We start from the raw sequence: 22,982 nt of genomic DNA on the forward strand, positions 1-22,982 counted from the left end.
CTGGCACCCTAGGCAAAGGCTAACTTCTGGCGCCCCTACCCACCACACGGATAACCTCACCAAGTCACATGGGGGTGCCCAATTCAGCCGTTGCCTAGTTCGCTTAATGGCAGGGCCGGCCCTGTCTACAAGTAAAAGACTTCCCTAACCTAGAACAACTGAAAAAGGCTAAGGGGGGAAAAGGGGGGGAGGGGAATCATGTCTTTAAGGCTGAAATAGATTTTAGAAATCTAGGGAGAAGGAAGCAAGCCTAAAATACTAAAAACTGAAAACTCAAAAATGACGTATTTTCCTTTCAGACTTCTAACTGATACAAGCAGTATTTTTTAAAATAATAATAATAATAATATAACAGCTAATTCATGCTGCTCCAAAACTCTTAAGATGCAAAGGATTTGATGCTGGGAAAGCGCCTTCCGCTGTAGCAGAATACAGAACACCTCCAAGTCTTTGGTGCAGGAGTGCGGTCTGGGCCTCTGCCAAGCATAGTGCTCCTGCAGCGTAGTGGAAAGGCCACTCTACACAGCATCTGAACGCTCTTTTTTTACCCGCCTCAGATTCCTCCATCGTCTGTATCAAGGCAACAAAACTGATAAATGCTCTAATCCTGGAACAAACTAAAAGAAGTTCAGTTTGTGCATTTTCTAAAGCCCACGAAGCTCAAAGGAGAAGCTCAGAATCAGAAGTTTCAGCTTTTCAGAGTGATTACGGAAACAAATCTGAATTATTGTCAAAGACATTTACTTTGACACGAAGGGATACGAAGCATATCAAATAAACAAAAGGAGATTCAGGACAGCACTATGACACTTGCTGTAAACAATGATACAATAAGTTCAGTGTGCAATAGCACACACTTTCATTGAATATTCAGCCTTTAATTACATGATAGGGATGTTCTGATACTTTTTTTTTGGGGGGGGGGGGTTTCACAACTGGCACAAAGTAAGGCTTGTGTAAGCACAGTCACTTGGAGCTGTATCTCTAACACACACTGTATCTGTAGCTATTATCTGCATCGTGCTGAATATTATGAACCACAAACAGAAGGCACTCAAGGGGAAGCCTGATCTTCCCCACCTTTCTTTTTAAAATAGCAGCCCCTGTGACCTCTAAAAAGCTGATGCTGGATGTTTGGCAGGGATCTGCTGGACACAGATGTCATGCAGCATGGGGATGCAGTGAGGAAGGGGAAGTGGGAATTGTAACACTCAGGAAAGCCAGGCCCCAGCAGAAGGCAGCCAGCAGGGTGTGTGGCAGTCCAAAGGGAGGGCGCAGGACAGATTCAGAGGTTGGGGCAAGCCCAGGATCTGAGGCCATCAGTGGGCTGAGTTTGGGCTGATATGCATAATGAAAAGGCAAGGGTGGATTGTAGCCTCAGCATCCCAAGCAACAGAGGGGGGTATCATTGGGCATGCATGGGTAGGAATAAGGTTTTGAGGGTGGAACTAGGGTTGCCAATCCCCGGGGGGGGCAGGGGATCCCCCGTTTGGAGGCCCTCCCCCCGCTTCAGGGTCGTCAGAAAGCGGGGAGAGGGGAGGGAAATGTTTGCTGGGAACTCTATTATTCCCTATGGAGATTTATTCCCATAGAAAATCATGAAGAATTGATCCGTGGGTATCTGGGGCTCTGGGGGGGCCTGTTTTTTGGGGTAGAGGCACCAAATTTTCAGTACATCATCTAGTGGTTAGTACCAGTATGTTAAATCCAACCTTCTTCCAAACTGCTTTCTGGCCTTTGTCATGTGCAGGCACAATACTGCAGTTGCAACAGAGGTCTTAATTTTGACAGAATCCTGCCAATAGCCAATTTATATAGCCAATTTATAACTGGTGTAGTAACTATTTTCTTTGGCTGCCCTCCCTTTAGTACTCTGTACTACAAGAGCGGGAAAGATCTTGAGTCATAGTGGATAGCTCAATGAAAGTGTCCACCCAGTGTGTTGCAGCAGTGAAAAAGGCAAACTCTCTGTTAGGGATTATTAGGAAAGGGATGGGAAATACAATGGCTGATATTATAATGCCCCTGCACAGATCTATGGTGAGGCTTCATTTCCAGTCACCGTATCTCAAAAAGGACATTGCAGAGCTGGGGAAAGCACGGATGAAGGTAACCAAGATGATTAGGGCGTTGGAGCACCTTACCTATAAGGAAAGACTGAAGAGTGTCTGGGACTTCTTAGTTTAGACAAGGAAATGACTAAGGGGGGACATAACAGAAGTTTATACAGCTATGCATGGGGTGGAGAGAGCTGACAAAGAGAAATTTGTCTCCTCCCAAAATACTAGAACTCGAGAGCGTCCTATGAAGCTGATGGGCAGTAGATTTCAAGATGGATAAAAAGAAATACTTCTTTACACAGAGAGTGGTTAAAATGTGGAATTTGTTACCAGGGGTTGTAGTTATGGCCATAGGAATAAACAGCTTTAAAGGGGAATTAGATAGATTCATGGAGGATACGTCTATCAGTGGCTACTAGCCATGGTGACTGAGGGGAATGTCAAAATTCAGAGGCACTAAACCTATGAATCCAAGAGCCAACAATATCAGGGGAAGGCCTCAGCCTCTATGCCCTACTGTTGGCTTTCCAGAGGAACTGGTTGGCTATGAGACAGGATGCTGGTCTAAATGAACCACATCTCTGATCCAACAGGGCTCTTCTTATGTCTTTCCTACCTCAGCCTCTTCATGGTAGCACATTGTGACATGTTTTCATGACACTATAGTAGTGCTTTGTGTCTTGGACTTTATATTAGTTGCACATCCATATTATCTGGACAGTTGCTACAGATTGAAAGTAGGGACAAATGGCTGGATGCCATGATCCATTAGTGGAAGGTACTGATGACAGTGGATCTTTCCCATATTCACGTCTCCTAGCATGCTTTTCTGACGCTAAAAAAGTTGATTCCTGGAACAGTAAAACCTGTTTGATTTAGTAGTTTACCAGTGTGCCTTAATAGTTACAATTAAGGATATTAGGTAATAGGTTACTTTTGGATTAAGGACACAAGAACTTGGTAATGAGAATTTAGGACATGAGAATTTGGCCATTCGGCATCTAATGAATCTTATTGGCAATTATTTCTCACCCACACTCTTAAGATGTTAGGAATCAATAATAAAGCTTAGTGTTTTCTCATTTTTGAACATTTGCCACCAAACATACAAGATGCATTCAGAATATATGGCACAATGCAAAATAATGCTCCAGATGCATTTGTCCATAGATGATCATTAAGTAAAAAGATTAGCAAAATTTAAAGGGCATTAACTATGCTTAAATTCCGTCCATTTTACACAGCCTAAAATAGTTCATCCTGTTGAACAATGTTGTAGCGGGGAAGAGTGGGAAAAGGAAAACTGCTCTATTTATTTTATTTAAAAACGATGCTTTAACATGCTCCAAGCAAGTCAGATAACCACATAATCTAAAATAGAGATTCTCATTTAAATACTTGACATAAGCAACTGTCTGGTTGGCATGCAAATTTTTAAAATGCAAGCGGCTGTAAATAATGGAAAGTCAATTAAAATAAATACCTTATCAAGGACAAATGCCATTAAATTGCTAATAAAACATTTATGCCAAGGCATGAAAAATCTACCTTGTTTAGTTAATGAACAGAGCATATAATAATTTAAATAGCCTCACTACATAGTTAGAAAACCAATGAAGATGTAAATCTATGAAGAAGCACACTCCTGCACAAGTGTATTTACTGATTTGACATGCACTTATTATATCAGCTGCCCTCTAAATTCTATTTCGAAAGGAAGATGGGGGGGGGGGGGAAGTCATTTTCTATTTGTATAACATTGTCATCATGGGCTGATTTCACTTTTATTATCACCGCCTATTATTTAAAGCTGCTGGATTAATTAAGCCTGCAGTCTACAGACAAAAGATTTAATGAGGTCAGAGAGCTTAGAGTCTAATAATTTTCGGATTGAATCTTAAACCTTCTTTCTGCTTGTATCACACTTTGTCCATCATGGAAATTTCCCTTTCCCACAGAGCATACTGCTCTGGCATTAGCTGTTGTTCTCCACACTGAAAGACAATGGTCTTGCATGAGCAGAAGACTCCTAGTGCTGAAGGAATGGATGAGGGCCACGACCCCAAATGGAAAAGGGAGCAGCAAAAGCAGAAACAAGGCTTAGGACCCAAACAACCATTGTTCACTTTGCTACACAGACAAAATATGAAAGTCAAGTCTACACGTTTTCCACCTTTCTAATATTCATGGCATCTATTAAGAAAACCTCAAAGTTATGGAAATTTTAGTAAGTGATCAGAATTCTAACTTTACTACTCGATCATGAACATTTTACTGCAGCCTCCCTGAACAAAACAAAGCCCTTCGCGTACTCTCAGGCCTTCTTGAACCTACCACTGCTGTATTCCTGAAAGGAGGAGGAGAAGAAGAAGAAGAATGTAATGTGTTAATACACCAAACTATAGAAAGCCAGCATGTTCTAGCAGTTGGAGTCTCAGACTAGGATCTGGAAGACCCAGGTTGGAATCCTCATTCTTCCATGGAAGCTTGCTTGGTGACCTTGGGCCATTCACACACACTCAGCCTTGTTTACCTCATAGGAGTGTTGTGAGGAGAATGTAGAAAAGGAAAACCATATAAGCCTCTTTGGGTCCCCACTGGGGAGAAAGGCCCTTGCTGCTGCCTGCCTCTCCACCACCGTCCTCTGTCTCACCACCTACCAGGAGTGCTGTGGGCAGGCAGCTGCGGAGAAGGGGCTGAGCAGGGACAGCAGAAGTCTTCCACAGCATGGGAGGACAGGTTCTGAGCGCATGTGCTGCCCCGCCACCCCTGTCTAGCCTTCCCAGGTCTGTGCTTCTTGGCAGAAGCATGGACCTGAAAAGGCTGAGCAGGGGTGGAAGAGCCATGTATGTGCTTGGAGGTACTCAGAGCCTGCTCTCCCTTGCTGTGTGGATCTGCCATTGCTGCACTTGCCACTGCCTGCATCTCCACCACCCAGCCTGGCCATGCAGGCGGTGGCGGGGTAGGGGCTGAGTGAGGGTGCTGAGGCAGGGGGGCCTAGAGCAGTGGTCCCCAATCTTTTTGGCACCAGGGACCGGTTTTGTGGAAGACAATTTTTTCCATGGACCGGAGGGGGGGATGGTTTCGGGATGATATAATTGTGCACTTTATTTTGGTGTGGTGCTTAACTGTACGGACTCTTATCTGGAGGGACCGGGTTTGATTCCCCACTCTTCCACTTGCAGCTGCTGGAATGGCCTTGAGTCAGCCATAGCTCTCACAGAGTTGTCCTTGAAAGAGCAGCTTCTGGGAGAGCTCTCTCAGCCCCACCCACCTCACAGGTGTCTGTTGCATGGGAGGAAGATAAAGGAGATTGTGAGCCACTCTGAGATTCGGAGTGGAGAGCAGGATATAAATCCAATGACTTATTATTATTATTATTATTATTATTATTACTACTACTACTACTACTACTACATTGTAATATATAATGAAATAATTATACAATTCACGGCCCGGTTACTAACAGGCCATGACCCGGTACCAGTCCACGGCCCGGGGATTGGGGACCCCTGATCTAGCGCATCAAAAACCCTGGCACCAGCCCTGGGTTCTGTTCATGTTTAGAAAATAGGTCTTTTAGGAAATGGCTCTCTGATCCAGAGTTATGATTCAAGCATGGTTAGAAAAAGTCAGCACACAAGCTATAAAGAGGTATAGAACTTAGAGATGGAAAAACACAAGAGAGCCACATATCAAGATGTAATCTCATACGCGCAACAGCATGATGCCACAGAGAGGAAGTTCCCAGCACTAATAATGGTCAAGGTTCAGAACCAGAAAGTTCTGCCCACATTATATAATGCAATTGAAACATACCATTTTTCAGTTATTGATTAAAACCAGGGGAGCCTCCCCCCCCTTCCCCATTGCTTTATGACAGGCTCTTCAGTATTACCCAGTGTTGTACTGTAGGAATGGAATCCTATGACAACAAAATTGCACCCCTTCATGCTCCTGCCAAGTTGCTGGCTACAGCTGAAAACCCTAACGAAAACCCTACCGATGTTTGCTAACTGAGGGAATCAACCTAGCCAGCTTCAAACATTAGAGAAAGAAAAAAAGGAGGAACAAGGTGCAAGGGAGACTAGTTTATTTGACCTTCAAACAAACTACCGCCCCTTACACCTTCTTCCTCCTTTTTCCCCCCTACTTACTGGTATGGCATGTTTTAAAAGACTGTAAAATTCCTACTTACTGTCCTTATTTTCTTGCAGATTCAAACATTAAACAAATAGTCTTCGGAACAAAAAAAGAGAAGCGATTGTTAAAACATTGTCTTTACCAGGAACAGAGATGGTTAGTTTATGTCTACAATGGTCTAAAATTCATGCATAAATCTAGAAAAATTGCCGGGGCTTAATTATTGTTTTGTACTCCATCAGTCCCAAATTTTGCATTCGGTGGTGGGGGGGGGGGGATTGTTTTGTTTGGTCTGAGCTCTGCTTTGATAGCACAGATATACAGATCAATTGCTGTTGAACAAAACTGAAGAAGGAATGCTACTTCAACATAAATCAGAGGTTCAGTTAAATACAATATTTAGAATGCCTCTGAACAGTTTTAACCATGAGTTTTTTTAACTGGTGAGAGAGAAAAAAGAGGACAGAAGAACAGTATGGGATGCTTTGACAATTCCATCCCAAAGATTAGCTACATGTTTGCTACAGAATGAGAAATCTACCGTTTGACGTTCATTTCAATATAAGCATCACATAAAAATTCTTGTAAGCCGGCGCCTAGATTTATTAACTTCAGTGGGCAGACAATACAGTGAATATCCATTGATGGTTTTACCTTCTGAGGACTGCTTTTCTGACCTTTCACACAAAAATTAATAGAGATTCTTTTTTTCAGGCAATTTTAGGGTGATAACAGACAGGCAGTTAGCGGCAACTCAGGGATGCCTCAGAAACCGACCCGAAAAATCCTTGCAAACGCGAATATCTGCCTCTCAGACCCATCCCGTCCTCACCCCGTCCTCCGGCAGCCTCAGAGTGGCTCAAAAAGCTACCACTGTCAAACTGGCAGCAAATTTTTGAGCCACATGCCACTCGCCTCTTCGGCATCTGGATGGGGCAGTGCGAAGCAAGCCGCCTTGCCGATGTGAAACAGTGAAGCAGCCCCAAGCTGTTTCCAGCTTTTTTTGGGGGGGAGGGGGTAAAAACTACCCAGAGCACTTGAGCACATGAATACTTAACTTGTTGGGGAAGAAAAGGAGCAGTCCGGCGTCTGAGGCACGCCCCCCCCCCTCGCCGTCATCTGATTGTGCCAAGCTGCCTTGCATGCGGGATGGGGCCGCCTCACCGGGGAGCGTGTGGAGGGTTCAGGACGGCTCTTTTTGATCCGGCCCAGTTTGGGATGCCTCCAATCTGCCTGTAAATGCTCATCCGTTATCACCCCTCCAGTCCTTTTTTAACACGCCATACCTAGCCAACAGACTTTACAACCCATGTAAATCAGTTATAGCCTACTGCATAAATACAAACACCTTCCACACACCTGTGAATTTCCATTAACTTTCATGAGAATTGCCAAGCTTGGTCCATCTTAGGCTAAACCACAATGCCACTTCTCAAATAGGCTGGCGAAAAATTAGAACACATGCTTTGAAAAATTACAACAACACATACAATGAATATTTAATTCCTCTGAATATGGAACAGCAGAACTGAGTCATGAACAACACAGAACGGTGCTGTGTACTTCCCACCCTGTCAGGTACAAAGCAGTCAACCTTACATAACCACTGTGGAATGGAATCAGTTCAACTGATTCAGATAGGCTTCCCAAACCTCCCGCTCTGGCGGGAGACCCCTGGGTTCGCAGCCTCATCTCTCGCTCTTCAAAAATTGGGAAGCAGGGGGTCGGGGGTGGAGGGGGGGGGAGAACATACCTGTAGGCTTCATGTTAATATAGAGCTCCTGAGCCATTTGTAAAATGTATGCCCCTTTAAGGCTGGGCAGGAAGCAGGAAAGGCTTGGGAGAACGGCCCCTCCCTTTCTTTTGCTTTCATTTTCACAGCAAGAGTTCTCCGGAAGAAGATCTGGTAAGTATTTGTGTGTGAGAGAGAGGGAGGGGGCAGGGGATTCCCTGGTTTGGAGGCCCTCCCCCCTTTAGAAAGCGTGGGGGGGGGAGGGAAATGTCTACTGGGCACTCTGTTATTCCCTATGGAGAACGATTCCCATAGGGAATAATAGGGAATTCATCCGTGGGTATTGGGGGCTCGGGGGGGGGCTATTTTTTGAGGTAGAGGCACCAAATTTTTAGTATAGCATCTAGTGCCTCTCCCCAAAATACCCCCCAAGTTTCAAAACGATTGGACCAGAGGGTCCAATTCTATGAGCCCCAAAAGATGGTGCCCCATCCTTCATTATTTCCTATGGAAGAAAGGCATTTTAAAAGGTGTGCTGTCCCTTTAAATGTGATGGCCAGAACTCCCTTGGAGTTCAATTATGCTTGTCACATCCTTGTTCTTGGCTCCACCCCCAATGTCTCCTGGCTCCACCCCCAAAGTCCCCAGATTTTTCTCTAATTGGACTTGGCAACCCTAGATTCAGAAGAACTAGTATGGGATATGGTCTTCAACCACTTCTTCCTTTCTCCATGGCTTTCTCATAAACTTTTAGAGAAAGCTAAAACTAAGGTTTTAGCTACTGTGCTAAAGAGAGGGGGGAGATTAGCAGAAATGCACAGAAATGCAGTTATGGTTGGCATGGCATCAGGGGGTGTGGCCAAATATGCAAATAGGTTCCTGCTGGGCTTTTTCTTTTTAAAAAAATGCCCTGGCTAAGGGAAAAGAGTTGCCAACTCTGGGTTGGAAAATTCATAGAGATTTGAGGGTGAAGCAGGGAGAGGGCAGGGTTTAGGAAGGGGGGAGGTCGCAGAAGGTTTAATTTCATGAACTCCACCCTCCAATGCAGCTGTTTTCTCCAAAGGAACTGAACTCTGTAGGCTGGAGATCAGTTCTAATTACAGGAGATCTCCAGGCACCACTGACAAAAACAATCAGTGACTTCTATGGGATTTCTGACACCATGAGAAAGGTATTAACAGGTATATCGATGTTTAGTTTATGCTGGACTGCCTCTCCGGTAAACGTAGACTGAACCGCCAACGTGAGACATTCTAAATGTTCCGAAAATAAAGTTTCTGAATTTTAGGAATGGTAACTCTGTCAAAAGAACAGTAGAGCAGAAAATGTGTCATAAATGTTTTGTGAAGCAGTACTGTGAACAAACGTGTCTCCACTTTGCACGATCTGTTAATCCTTTAAAAAGTTACAAGAACTAGCTATAAATCATGTGCTTGTTTATTTGCTGTTTCATAGAGAAATCCTGAGTCATACAGCCCTGAATGACTTTGCTTTGACCTCGTGTGTATTTGTGTAAGATCAAATGTATTATCCTTCCAGCTTTATATTAAAACAGTAAAATAGGAACGCCCTTTTTCCTTATATGGATGACTCCTTAAAGTTAAATGAGAAATTTAAATGTCAGACAGGAAAACATTGCTTCATTTAAAAATACCTATTGTAAAACAAAATACCTTAAAAGGCAAAATTATGACTTATGGTTCATCCAGCATTTCTGAGTGATAACTGCTAAGTTTGGTGTAGTGGTTAAGTGTGCGGACTCTTATCTGGGAGAACCGGGTTTGATTCCCCACTCCTCCACTTGCACCTGTTGGAATGGCCTTGGGTCAGCCATAGCTCTTGCAGAAGTTGTCCTTGAAAGGGCAGCTGCTGTGAGAGCCCTCTCCAGCCCCACCCACCTCACAGAATGTTTGTCTACTGAGAGCCAGTCTTGTGTAGTGGTTAAGTGCACGGACTCTTATCTGGGAGAACCAGGTTTGATTCCCCACTCCTCCACTTGCACCTGCTAGCATGGCCTTGGGTCAGCCATAGCTCTGGCAGAGGTTGTCCTTGAAAGGGCAGCTGCTGTGAGAGCCCTCTCCAGCCCCACCCACCTCACAGGGTTTCTGTTGTGGGGGAGGAAGGGAAAGGAGATTGTGAGGCACTCTGAGACTCTTCAGAGTGGAGGGCAGGATATAAATCCAATGTCTTCATCTACCTCACAGGGTGTCTGTTGTGGGGGAGGAAGGTAAAGAAGATTGTGAGCCGCTCTGAGACTCTTTGGAGTGGAGGGCGGGATATAAATCCAATATCTTCTTCTTCTTCTTCTTAAAATAATGATTAAAATAAAACAATGTCTATTTCAGGACCCCATATTCCATTTTTATTCCAACTAAACTCAAATCCTACTTAACTGGAGGGGGCGGGATTTTTCTTCCAACTCATTCTAGCCTGGAAGATGGCTCCTACCTTGAGACAGCAGATCCTGCCACCTGGATTCATGTCATGGTGACATAGAGACTAGACTACTGTAATGAATTTTACATTGGTCTCTCCTCAAAACCAACCTGGAAGCTACAGTTGGTGGAGAATGACATGGTTTGGCCATTAGCAGGAGCTAGACAGATCATGCATATTCTTCAATCAATCCATTGGCTGTCCATCAGTTACTAGGCTCAGTTTAAGGAATTGGTTATCCCATACAAAACCCTTCAGGGCCTTGGTCACTTGTATCTGAGGACTGCCTCTTCCTCAGGGCTTCACCATAACAGCTTTGCTTATCTGAGCAGAGCCTGTTGTAGATGCCAACCTGCAAATGGGCAAAATTAACAACTGCCCATACACTCACTTCCTCTGTTGGGCTCCCCCACCCGTTATGGAATGGTCTGTCTGATGAGGTCAGGAAGGCTTCCACTCTTCTGGCTTTCTGCAAACTATGCAGAAATGAATTATTCAAGAGAGCTTTTCTACAAAGGTAACAAAATGGCTCAGAAAGATACTTGCGTAAAGGGTTAGGGACAGTGGTCTGTACTACTGCGTATAGCTCATGAGGCCTGTTGCTGAAAGTACAATCCTACCATGTAATTTTTGCATTAACTCATCATGTTAATACTTACGCTTTGCTTCAGTTCCATTTTCAAACTTCAGTTCTATTTTCAAACTTGTAGTTGATCCCAGACTTCTACTATGCAAATCCTATTGCATTGTGTTATAAGATGTCCCATCCTGTTGACTGTACTGACTCAGGACTCTGTAAGTCTTGAGTACCAGTGGTTGGCTACTGTATGAAGTTGAGCTCAGAGGAGAATGCCCCCCCCCCCCACGGCTGCCCTGGTCTTAAAGGCGAAAGCAGCCAGGTGGAGAGGCTTCTCTGAGCTCGGCTCCCCTCACAAGGGAAGCAGATCTCAGAGGAGAACACTCACACACCTTATTGCTCTTGCCTTAAAGCAAACAAGCAGAGAAGCTTCTCTGAGAGATGTTGAGGCTTCTCTGATTCCAGAGGAGAATGCCCCCCCCCCCCGCCGCCCAACTGCTCTGGCCTTAAAGGCAAGAGCAGCCAGGCGGGGTGGCTCACCTCAGGGGTGTAGACTTTTCAATTTCCCGGGGAGGGGCTGGGGTCCAGCCAGAGACATTTGATCCGGTGACATCATAGGAAGCAGCCAGTGACATCACAGGGAGGGGCCTCCATTATCACTACCTATGAATTGATGGAGAAGCTCCCTCCCCATAAATTTAGGGAGCACCCCCCGCAACAATGCCCATGGACCGGGCCAGAAAAAGGTGGGAGTTGGCCAGTGGTTATAGTGGTATCTCAGAGGTCCCTTGCTGTGTCCTGTTTTTGAAATTCACTTTTACAATAGTCACTTTAAGGTCTGCAAATATACATATCATGTGCATAGGACAAACCAATGGTCACAAAGTTGACAGTAAAAGGCAATACAGAAAAGCTTTAGCAGAACATTTCCCTTCCCCCCCCCACCGCTGTTTTCTGATGACCCTGAAGCACAATCTCCTTTACCTTCCCCCCCCCTCCCCTGCAACAGACACCCTGTGAGGTAGGTTGGGCTTAGAGCGCTCTTACAGCAGCTGCCCTTTCAAGGACAACTCCTACAAAAGTGATGATTGACCCAAGGCCATTCCAGCAGCTGCAAGTGGAGGAGTGGGGAATCAAACCCGGTTCTCCCAGATAAGAGTCCACACACTTAACCACTGCACCAAACTGGCTGTCACCAACTATATCTTGGGTTCAGTATATGCTACGGTTTACAGCTGCTGCTGATACCGGGGCTTGACACCTAAATCATTCCGTTTTCACTTATACTCAGAAATCAAACTTTCACGTATTCAACATATCCTGCCCTACCCGCAAAATGGGCTCAGGATGGCTCACATCATAAAACCAACAGCAGCAAAACAATAAATACGATCAATGATTAATAGCAAAAAAAAAAGGGCTTATGTCAGATAAAATAAGTGTGTGTGCAATCTAAATGAAACAGTGTACATGCCCACAAAAGCTGATGCCCAGAATAAAATTTGGTTGGTTCTTAAAGGTGCCACTGGCCTCGGATTTTGTTCTTAAAGGCCTCTGATCTTCATGGCCACACTCAAATCTCGCTGTCTCCCCAAATGTAAAATGGAACCAAGCAAGTATTTTGAATCCACCACCAAAGAGAGCCTGCAGTCTGACTGTCGGTGCATTAAAAGTGGAGGGGGAAGGAGTGTCACTATTATCTTGGCAATTGCTGACCTATCCAAGGCTGATTGGTTCATCGTCTTTTCCACTTCATGAGACTTTCAAGGCAAGAGACAAGCAGAAGCGGTTTGCCACTGTCTTCCTCTGCACAGCAGCCTCAGTTTTCCTCCAAGCACTAACCATGGCCATTCCTGTGTAGTTTCCAAACTCTGATGAGATCTGGCTAGTTTGGGATATGAGGGCTGTGACTTCTTTTTGTATTGAAGGACCTCTGGCTTGGGGGAAGCTCAATTAGCATTTCTAAGGAGCTGAGCTTGGGTTGTAAAGTAATTAAGTCATTGAAGCTCAGACGTGTCAGACGTGTAACTTGCTGAAACTGAAATGTAGAATGAAGCGCTTGACATGACTAACGCCATGATGTACCTTAATATGAACTCTGTTTTACTAACCCTGAGAATTGTAGCAAATGCCTTTCCCTAGCACATTGTACCCGCAAGAGTGAAATCTCACCCCTATACGAAAAGCCAGCTGCAGCTTTGAAGTGTAGATCCTCAAGGACTCTTCCTCTGGGAAAGAGATAACACCCTGGGAAGAGCTGGCTGTCTCTGGAGGTGTGAACAAGACTGTATTGTTTCCCGCCTGTAGAAACCTAGAAAAGACTGGCACCAACCTTGGGCCAGTATCAAACTCAATCTGCCTCTATACTGCATGTGTGTTCTCAATAAATGGATTAATTGTTAAAGCAACATGGTCCGACTCTGCTTGAAGTTCCACGTCTTGACACTCAGAGGGACAATCACCCACAGCCTTTATCACCCCATTCATGCATCTGAAGCCCCTTTGAAGCCCCAAATCCTGTATTGATTGCCCCGCGAGGGCTTAGCCCCAGGTGGGAAAATCCCAGGGGGGCTAGAGCCCCCCCCCCCCAGCCCCCACGTACTTTAAGCCTATGACTCACCTGCAGCCTCTGCTCAGCCTTCTCGGGTCTGCCCGAGAAGGCTGAATAGGGGCTGCAGGTCAGCCGTGACAGTGCAGCGCAATCTCAGAGGTGCTCTGAGACTGCACTGTGCAGGTGCCAGGAACCTGCCCAGCCCTCCTCTCCTGCACTGGCACACCTGCCCTCCCTGCAGAATGGGCAGCAGGGCAGGGGCCCGGGGCTGATTCCAGCCTGGGGCGCTCAAGGCCCTAGCAGAGGGCCTGGCTACATCAGGAGGGCGTAGCCTAATATGCAAAGGAGTTTCTGCTACAAAAAAAGCCCTGCTGATAACTATCAACAGAGAAGGAAGACTAGGAAAGAAAGCACATACCTCCAGCTTCTACTGAATTTTAAATTTGTCTTATCTTTTATTTGCCTTTTATTGGCAGAGTCTTGTCATGAATTGTTCATGTGTCATTCAGGAATGAAGAAAAAGAGGAAATGGATAGTATTACAAGACAGTTAAAGAAATAAGAGAAAGACAGCTGGAGAAAACACTCAAAAGGTAGAACAGACAAAGATGAGCAATATCAAAACCAAAATGGAGGCAGGCAGAAACACAGGGGACGAAAAGATTCTTTGAGGGCCCACTGATTTGGTAGCTGTGAGGGTGGGGAAGGATTGCTTACAATGAAATTTACTATTAATTGTGAGTTCCTAAGACACCTTAAATTTTCCTGTAGAATATTAATGGACTGTTACAGAGTATAAGCTTTACAGATTTTTAAAGACAGTCAAAAATCTTCTAATAACGGAGCTACTATTAAAAGGTATGCTATAAAAATAAAGGCAGGCTTAAATTAAAAGGTGAAACTCTTAACATTTTTTCTGTAGCCCATCAAACTATAATAAGTACACTCTGGGCATTCTGAACTTCTACCTTAGCACAAAATAAGGCAGTAAACTTTGCTGGGGTTTCATATGCTGTGAAAGTTTATGCTGGCCATTAAATATAATACAACTGATATACTAAAATTGTCTTGCTTTAAGTTTCCTTCAAGAATACTTGCGGAAATGTTCAACAGCGTTTTTCTCTTGTACTTATGACAGAGCACACTGAAGTTTGCTCAAGCATTTTGATGATGCTACATAACCACAAAATTCATAAGCACTTCTATGTGACAAAATGTACTCCTACTCAAGAAGTAGCATTTTTATCCCACCTTTAAAATGTCTTTTCTCCCAGGGGGAAACTTTGGCACTCTGTGCTGTGTTAGCATTTTGATGGCATAAATGTTTCAGTATTTACATCTTCAAATGAAAAGAAAAAAAGAAAAAAAAACAGGAACAGCATCTGAGCACAGACAGGATAGTCCTTTCCCCCCTCTTTTCAGAACACAGCTTTCTGCAAAACTCAAACCAATATTTCATCATGAAACTTATGAAAGCAGTGCAGAAGCATTATATTGAAAGACATACAGAGGGTATATACATTGTTCCAATATAGGCTTCCCAATCCCCAGGTCCCAGTGGGGGATCTCCTGGTTTTACAAGTTTCCCCCCGCCCCCCAGCCAGCTAGCCGGCAGGGGAAGCCCCACCCCCCACAGCTCTAGATCTCCAGCAGTTTTAGGGAATAATGGGGAATTGATCTGCGGATATCAGGGGCTCTAGGGGGGCTGTGTTTTGAGGTATATGCACCAAATTTTCAGTATAGCATCTAGTGCCTCTTCTCAAAATACTTCCCAAGTTTCAAAACGATTGGTCCAGGGGGTCCAATTCCTTGAGCCCCCAAAGAAGGTGCCCCTATCCTTCATGATTTCCTATGGAAGAAAGGCATTTAAAAGGTGTGCGGTCCCTTTCAATGTGATGGCCAGAACTCCCTTTGGAGTTCAGTTGTGCTTGTCACAGCCTTGATCTTGGCTCCACCCCTAATGTCTCCTGGCTCCACCCCCAAAGTCTCCTGGCTCCATCCCCAAAGTCCCCAGATATTTCTTGAATTGGACTTGGCAACCCTATTCCAATACTAGGTGCCATCTTTGTGCACGATGCATTTAAATGAATTCCACATTTACGACAGTACTTGGAGAAATTTAATAACTTACCTGGTATAACACATCGCAAATTGCACTTTGAAAAAAAGTCAAGCAAGCAGACGATATGGGGCAGACTAAGTCATCTACCTGATCGTAAGCCTGAAGTAGTTTCCAGAATAAGAAGTATTTGTGAACGCCAGGATACAATTCTCTTCCTGATATCAAAGACTTTTTGTTTGGATTCTTTGCACTAGACTCATCACTTCTACAAGAGCCCACGCGGCTTTTAGACTCTTCGTTTCTGAAGGAGCCCATACGGCTAAAGTCTAACATAGAGTATGCAGCACATAAAACTATATACCAACTGTGTTGTTGTGTCAACTGTGTCTATATGCACTGGGCTCTAGATGCTTTGGCGCACTGCACAAAGATGTCCGTTGCAGGTAGATGTGGGATAAGAATTACTAACAATTGCTTTTAATAATCAAGATCCAAGTTTATTAATTCTTACTTCCAAACAGTATCCACAGCATTCTAGGAAACAAGTCATTTCATACTTGATTTTTGCAGTGCAGATATTTAATGGCATGCAGAAGAGTCAGGCCTCCTCTGCCAACACATCCCTGATTTACCAAGGCAAGGTTACCCTGGCACAGACCCCTAGGCTGTCAAATTGTGTACAGCCCTGGGTCCTCCTTGCCAAGCAGTTGCTACAGCTGAAGAAAGACGTGCCATATTCTAGTCCCATGAAGGTAACATAACACCAGTTTCTGGTCTGAGGTTTCCCCCTCACCCACACTACTGTCAAGAGCAGACAAACCCCATTCAACAGCCCTTCAGGGTACAGGTGAATCCCATTCCTACAGTCTGCAGAATACAGCAGGTTAAAAAAACAACCTGGCTTGCTGCCCATTGAAATTACTTATAATTACTTATAATCAATACTAGTTGTATATAAGTGAAGGAGGGGAACAATTAAAATTCAGATAAGATTATACAGTGATATAAGAACTAGTATGGAACTATGATAGACGTCACATCTAACAAATGCCACTAAACATGTCAGTCTGTGGAAGAACAACTGTAAACAGAGATAGTTACAACCAGCTATCCAGTAATTTGCATCATTGACCACTGGATGAAGACAAGAAGCAGTGCCACAATGCAAACACAATGCAAGCGATGGTTGACATAAGAGGCATTTACAAATTGCTGAATAGCAAAGGTAGAAATTGACTGAATGGTTAAAAGTATACAAAGTCACTGAAAACAGACATGCATTTATTCTGCATAAATAAACACTATAGAAGTTATTACAAAAATTCAAATCCTAACATAGAATCATAGAGTTGGAAGGGACCTCCAGGGTCATCTAGTCCAACCCCCTGCACAATGCAGGACATTCACAAATACTGCTCTCTAACAGTGGCGTAGGGAGGGGGGCGGGGGGGGCGGATCGCCCCAGGTCTGGGGGATCTGGGGGGCCCCCGCATTGCCAAGGGGGGTCCCTCCCCTCCCCGGCAGGGCTCCGGAGCGTCGCACAGACCTTCCGGCCACAGTCCCAGCTCGGGGCGGGGGAAGCGGCGTCCGACCCTCGCCTGCTCGAGGCTTCTCCTGCTGCTCCACGTGCCGCGGGCAGCAGCAGGAAGCAGAAGGCGGCGGCAGGCAGCAGGAGGAGGAGGAGGAGGCGGCATTGCGCGCCCAGTGGCCGCATCCCCACGCTCGGCAGCAGCGCCCCAAAGCTCTCCGGCCCCCTCAACTCCCAGGCGCCGACGACTCAGCCGCTCCTGGCCCCGGCCGCGGCGGTGCGCCAGAAAGAGGAACTTTGGGCGTGCGTGAGGCAGGCTGCGGGGGCGGAGGGATGTGGGGAGGGCCGCGCGCCGCTCGGCGTTTTAAGGCAGGGAAGCCCCTCCCCTCCCCCTCCCCTCCGCCACACACATAGGGGGGCCCACATAAATCTTGCGCCCCAGGCCCCCGAAGCCCTAGCTACGCCCCTGCTCTCTAAATTCACAGGATCCTCATTGCTGTTGGATGGCCATCTAGCCTCTGTTTAAAAACCTCCAAAGAAGGAGAGCCCACCACCTCCTAAGGAAGCCTGTTCTACTGAGGAACCACTCTAACAGTCAGGAAGTTCTTCCTAATGTTGAGCAGGAAACTCTTTTGATTTAATTTCAACCCATTGGTTCTGGTCCTACCTTTTGGGGCTACAGAAAACAATTCCACACTGTCCTCTATATGTCAGCCTTTCGAGTACTTGGTGATCATATCACCTCGCAGCCGTCTCCTCAACAGGCTAAACATGCCCAGCTCCTTCAACCTTCCTTCATAGGACTTGGTCTCCAGACCCCTCACATACTCAATCCTATGTACTAGCTCTGTTCACATGTACATCCTATATGTATGTGCGTACAGCTGGTTGTAAGAAAGAGCCAATGTACATTCGCTTCACTGAGTAACATGAAAATTACTCAGTGCACATGTAAAGAAAAATTAATTGTGCACCTGCATGTATAAATATATAACTGTTTGTAAAAATGAGCCAACATCTTTCACATTGCAACTGAAAACGTGGACAACTGTGAAGTTTATATCAAACATTCATGCATACATGAGTTGAGTGTAACATGAGAATTACACTAGGGAAGAAATTTTACAAGCACGTAGTCATCATCAAACCAAATAAAATAAAAAGTCTGTTTTCCCTGAATAAGTGAACATCTGAGCCAGTGTCTCATAGATGACATCATCTACAGTTTGACCTGAAACCTCCAAACCCAAGCAGAATTTTGAATTGAACAGCAGTTGTTAGAATTTCTTTTTTTGCAGTTGTTAGAATTTCTTGAACAGCAGTTGTTAGAATTTCTTTTTTTTGCATTGACCATGAAACACCTGTATTTAAACTTGAACTTCTCAACAGTTCACTTGTTACTTTTTCAGTTTTGTATGGGTGTGCTTGATTTCTATGTGCATTCTAATGAGCACTATTTGCTCCCATGCAATATTAAAGCAGCATGTGGGGGCAGCATCATGCTCAGGGGTGAGGGAAATGGCAATTTTTTTTTTTTTCCAGGGCCGGGATATTCACAGACACAATACAAACTCCCTTGCCCTATCAGCTGCTTTATTTATTTATTTATGTTTATTCTTTAGCCACAATTGTCAGGCAACTTCGTATGGTGGGTAAGCAATGTGCTCGCTTCGGCAGCACATATACTAAAATTGGGTGAGCACACAGCATTGGTGGGAAAGAAGACAGGAATAGACCACAGGGCGATTTGGGGAGCATTCCAGGGGTACGCAAGATGTTCCACATGATGTCCCCAATGCAATATAATCACCCAGAAGTGAAGTCATTGCATTGGTGACTCTCTGGATGTCCCCAATGCAATATAATCACCCAGAAGTGAAGTCATTGCATTGGTATGACTCTCTGGTTTGGGGGCAAAATTCTACGGGGTCTTTTCTGCCTTCAAAACCAGAGAGTTTGTCAAAAAAAAAAAATCAGAGCTTCACCATGCAATGTCCCTCGCATGATGGCATCACTTCAGAGTGATGACATTGCGTTAGGGATGTCCCTGTTTGGGGATGGGGTTTTCCCAACCAGCCAGCTAGCCCGTGGCAGATTGAAGCTCCCAAAGCAGGGGAACATATATATGAACATATGAAGCTGCCTTATACTGAATTCTGATTGGTCCATCAAAGTCAGTATTGTCTACTCAGACTGCCAGTGGCTCTCCAGGGTCTCAAGCTGAGGTTTTTCATGCCTATTTGCCTGGACCCTTTTTAGTTGGAGATGCCAGAGATTGAACCTGGGACCTTTTGCTTACCAAGTGGATGCTCTACCACTGAGCCACCGTCCTTCCCTAACCCCCATTGGGACCTGGGGGCTGGCAACCCTAATAAAACAGCATATAGCATTTATATACAATGCAAAAACATGTTTAAGACTAAATGTGGCTAATAAGCCATTTTCACATCCTGGCTTCAATATCTTGTTTCATAAACCCAAGCTACATTTGGACAAGCAATGTAGAACCTGCGATGCTGTCATTCCTGCTAGCCAAACAAGAATCATGTAGGAAGAAGCAACACAATTGGTTGAAGAATCAGCCAAGGAAAGCAGCTCCCACGTCATGGTCAAGAAAGCATCCGGATTGTTACATATAAAGTGTCAGTAATTCAGAGGTAGTGGGGGAGCAGGGAGAAATTGGTTTCTTAACCTAATTGGTTTTGTGAGATTAGGTTAGTAGTAGATTTCAGGTAGATTAATATTACAGCATTGCATAATGGTAATCCTTAATCGTCATTATTATTTTTTATTTAAAATTGCTTTTCTCTACAACATGCAAGAGTCCCAGTTTGCTTATGTGATCATCCCAAGGCATACTTAGCCTCAGTACATAAAAATAACTTTGAGATTGAAACAGTTGTTTAATATAATATAGCAACTATTTTCTTTTTTCTTTCTTTCAGAAACTATATGCTATTCCATAAAAGCTAGTCCGGAGACACCAAGATATTTTTGAACATCACCATAGTCATGCAGTTCCTTAGGCATCCTTAACCTCAAACCTGTGTGAACAAGATCAAGGACGATACTACAGTAATCTCTTTTCATTTAGTCCTGTTGGATGCTTTCCTTCTGTTTGGTCACAGGTCGCAGGCTTCTATTCAGCTATTTAAGATTGATTTTGTTAGTAACAATAAGAAGATGGAACAAGAAGAAAAAAAACCTATAAAGGAAGAATTTCAGTTTAGTATTAAAGGACATGTTCTTCTAGGAGGCCTAAGCTTCTGGAAAGCAGTTGCCCCAAAGTGCTATACAGTTTGCTGTTTACACTCTATGCAAATAAAAAAATATCTGGAATCAAATATTTAAATTGTAAGTTAATTCTTTCAGTCATAAAAGTAATACTTTAATAATACTTAACAGCGAATTTAAAAAACTGCAGACAAGCTATTAGCTAAATATATGCACAATAAGAACAAAGAGAATAAAAAAAAAGGTAGCTATTTGTCCAACGACAATAGTTTATTCTTATTTGGGGGCTCAGCCAGATGTTGTTCAAATGACCAAATGAAATGGGTCGTAAAGAAACGCATTATCTGCATACATTAAATTGCGACGCAATGGCTCAACAAGGCATTAAAGTGCGGCCGGTGCTGCTAAAGCGGAACAGCCTGGATTCGGTAGATTTTCAGAGGCGGCCCCACCATCGCCGGAGCAAATCTCAACAAGTCCGATTCAAAGATGATGGAACGGACAATGCACCACTGACAGAATCAGATCTGGAGACAGCAGCTACTCGAGATTCGTATGCATTGGATAAAATAAAAGCATCGCAACCGCACATTCACAACCAAGCAAACAATTCCCTTGATTCCCCTTCCTCTCATACGGGATTACAAAATATTGCCATACAGACTTCTCCAAGTCTCAGAAAACACTTCCCCGTATTTAAAAAGAAAAGAATTACAGCAAGCAAGTCCTTAATTGAAATGCCAAAGGCGTCTGAATATTCTGTTCAAGTAAATGGCAGTCTTTCGGAACAGGATGTCATCTCTCCCAGTCTCTCATACTTAAGCATCAATCGGCATTTAGGTGATGGACCAAAAGCCGCCACCACAGCCAATTTGCTGTTTAAAAGGGTGCCTAAAGCACAAAGCAATGGGCCTATCTATTTGGGTTCAGATAAATTTGCAATACTGGAAAAAGCAACGGTTTCTACCCAGGTGCCTGAATACACCCACGCGGGTTCTGAACAAGACAATTTTCCCATTTGTGGCCAAGGTACAGCTCTGAGACAATCTGATGAAAACTGTTCAGTGCATACGGGCTCAGAAAAATCTCTCCCCTGCATCAGCTGCAACTGTAATGAAACTAATGTGGGTCATGATTCTTGTAAGGAAAAAAACTATACTGAACTACTCGCCTCTAGTGATGACGCTGGCACTAAGGAAATTATCCCATCCTCACCTCAGTTATGCCACAGTTCATTACGCTGCTCCCTCAGAGAACATCAGCAACCAATGCAGCAGAAAACAGACTCTGACCATACGACACTGACTAATAATAACCAAACAAAAAAGTCGTTCGCTAGCAACAACGCATTATCTTCTGTTCCCTCCTGTCAAGCTGAAGCAGAGAACATTTCTACCAATACCGAAGTGCCACACTATAACAACTACTTCGAAGGCTTTCACATAAATGCCTGTCTTCCAGAGGCTGAAATGAAACCACAGAACGAAGACATTAAACAAATCAATCAAATCCACTTGGCCCACAGTGACATGTGTGCGCTACGAGATAGGCTCCAGTCCGTTGAGGAATCCTTGCAGTCAAACCAGGAAAAGATTAAAATCCTTTTGAATGTAATTCAAGACATGGAAAAGGCCAGAGCCCTCAATGAAGGGTATGACGTGTTTTGATATTCAATCCTATTTCATTAACATTAACGGTATTCTTTTTAATTAATACATTATTTCCCTTTAAATTTTGCTTGTGGATATTTTTTGGATGCGACATTCTGCTACAGTATTTTATATTTTCGCAGTTATAAATCAAATAAATTGTTCTTTTACCATTTTTGTTTAAAGGGAAAAAAGTATACAAAAGCATCCTTACTAAGATTTATCAACGTTTATGTTCAACACACACTAGCGTCTAATAGTTATTTCTCTTGGTAGATAATCTTCAGTTCAGGGAGTGGCAAATATACCAAAAAAAAGCATAATTATAAACGGCAGCAGTATTTCCTATTTAAAATGTATGTGTGCATACATACGCACACAAATGAAATTAATTCATTCTTTTGAAACAGATATAAGAGCAGGACATTAAAACAGAGACATAAAAACGTAAGAGGGAGGGAGATATTTGGGATTTGTTATTTTTTGCAGGTTTTAACTGGAAATGCTTTGAACTATTATTGTAAGCTGCCTCTGACCACAAGGAAAGGTTTGTGAGCCCAAACAAGTGGTCCATTTAGACTAGCATCATATCTCAAACAGAGGCCTATCTAGGGTTACCAGACCCCCAGTCCAGCCAGGGGATCCCCAGTCTGCCAGTCTCCAGTCCAACAGGGACTCGGAAGTGACATCATCGTGCTGGGGACATCACACAAGGATGTTGTAGTTTAGGGGCAAACTGTATGGTGTAGCTAAAAAACCATAGAGTTTTTGCCCAAAGCCTAGAGCATCACATGCGATGTCAGCAATGCAATAACGTCACTTCCGGGTGATGTCATCATACCATGTGAGCAAAGCACACATAGCTGAAAACTCCAGGAGAGGCTACTGGATCCCCCTGCCAAAAGAAAGGTAGCACCTAGCTACCCTAGACCTGTAAGTTACATCAGAAGGCCAAGAGCAGGGCATAAAGGCTGAGGTCTTCCCCTAATGTTGCCGGCTGGCACTGGACCT

The 22,982-nt window shown here is 44.1% G+C and overlaps 2 protein-coding genes across 2 annotated transcripts in view; one reads left to right on the plus strand and one right to left on the minus strand.

Annotated features, from left to right (window-relative positions):
• Positions 1 to 22,982, minus strand: part of DOCK2 (dedicator of cytokinesis 2) — a 536,841-nt gene that overhangs the window by 280,187 nt on the left and 233,672 nt on the right. The window lies entirely within an intron of this gene.
• The window catches only part of INSYN2B (inhibitory synaptic factor family member 2B), a 45,555-nt gene continuing 43,115 nt past the window's right edge, over positions 20,543 to 22,982 (plus strand). The window contains exon 1 of the mRNA XM_060238342.1: positions 20,543 to 21,973. Coding sequence (XP_060094325.1) covers positions 20,643 to 21,973 — 1,331 coding nt within the window. The 5' untranslated portion in view covers positions 20,543 to 20,642. The remainder of the gene's footprint in view (positions 21,974 to 22,982) is intronic.

Source organism: Heteronotia binoei, chromosome 5 (genome assembly GCF_032191835.1).
Source record: "Heteronotia binoei isolate CCM8104 ecotype False Entrance Well chromosome 5, APGP_CSIRO_Hbin_v1, whole genome shotgun sequence".
NCBI classification, from domain to species: domain Eukaryota; kingdom Metazoa; phylum Chordata; class Lepidosauria; order Squamata; family Gekkonidae; genus Heteronotia; species Heteronotia binoei.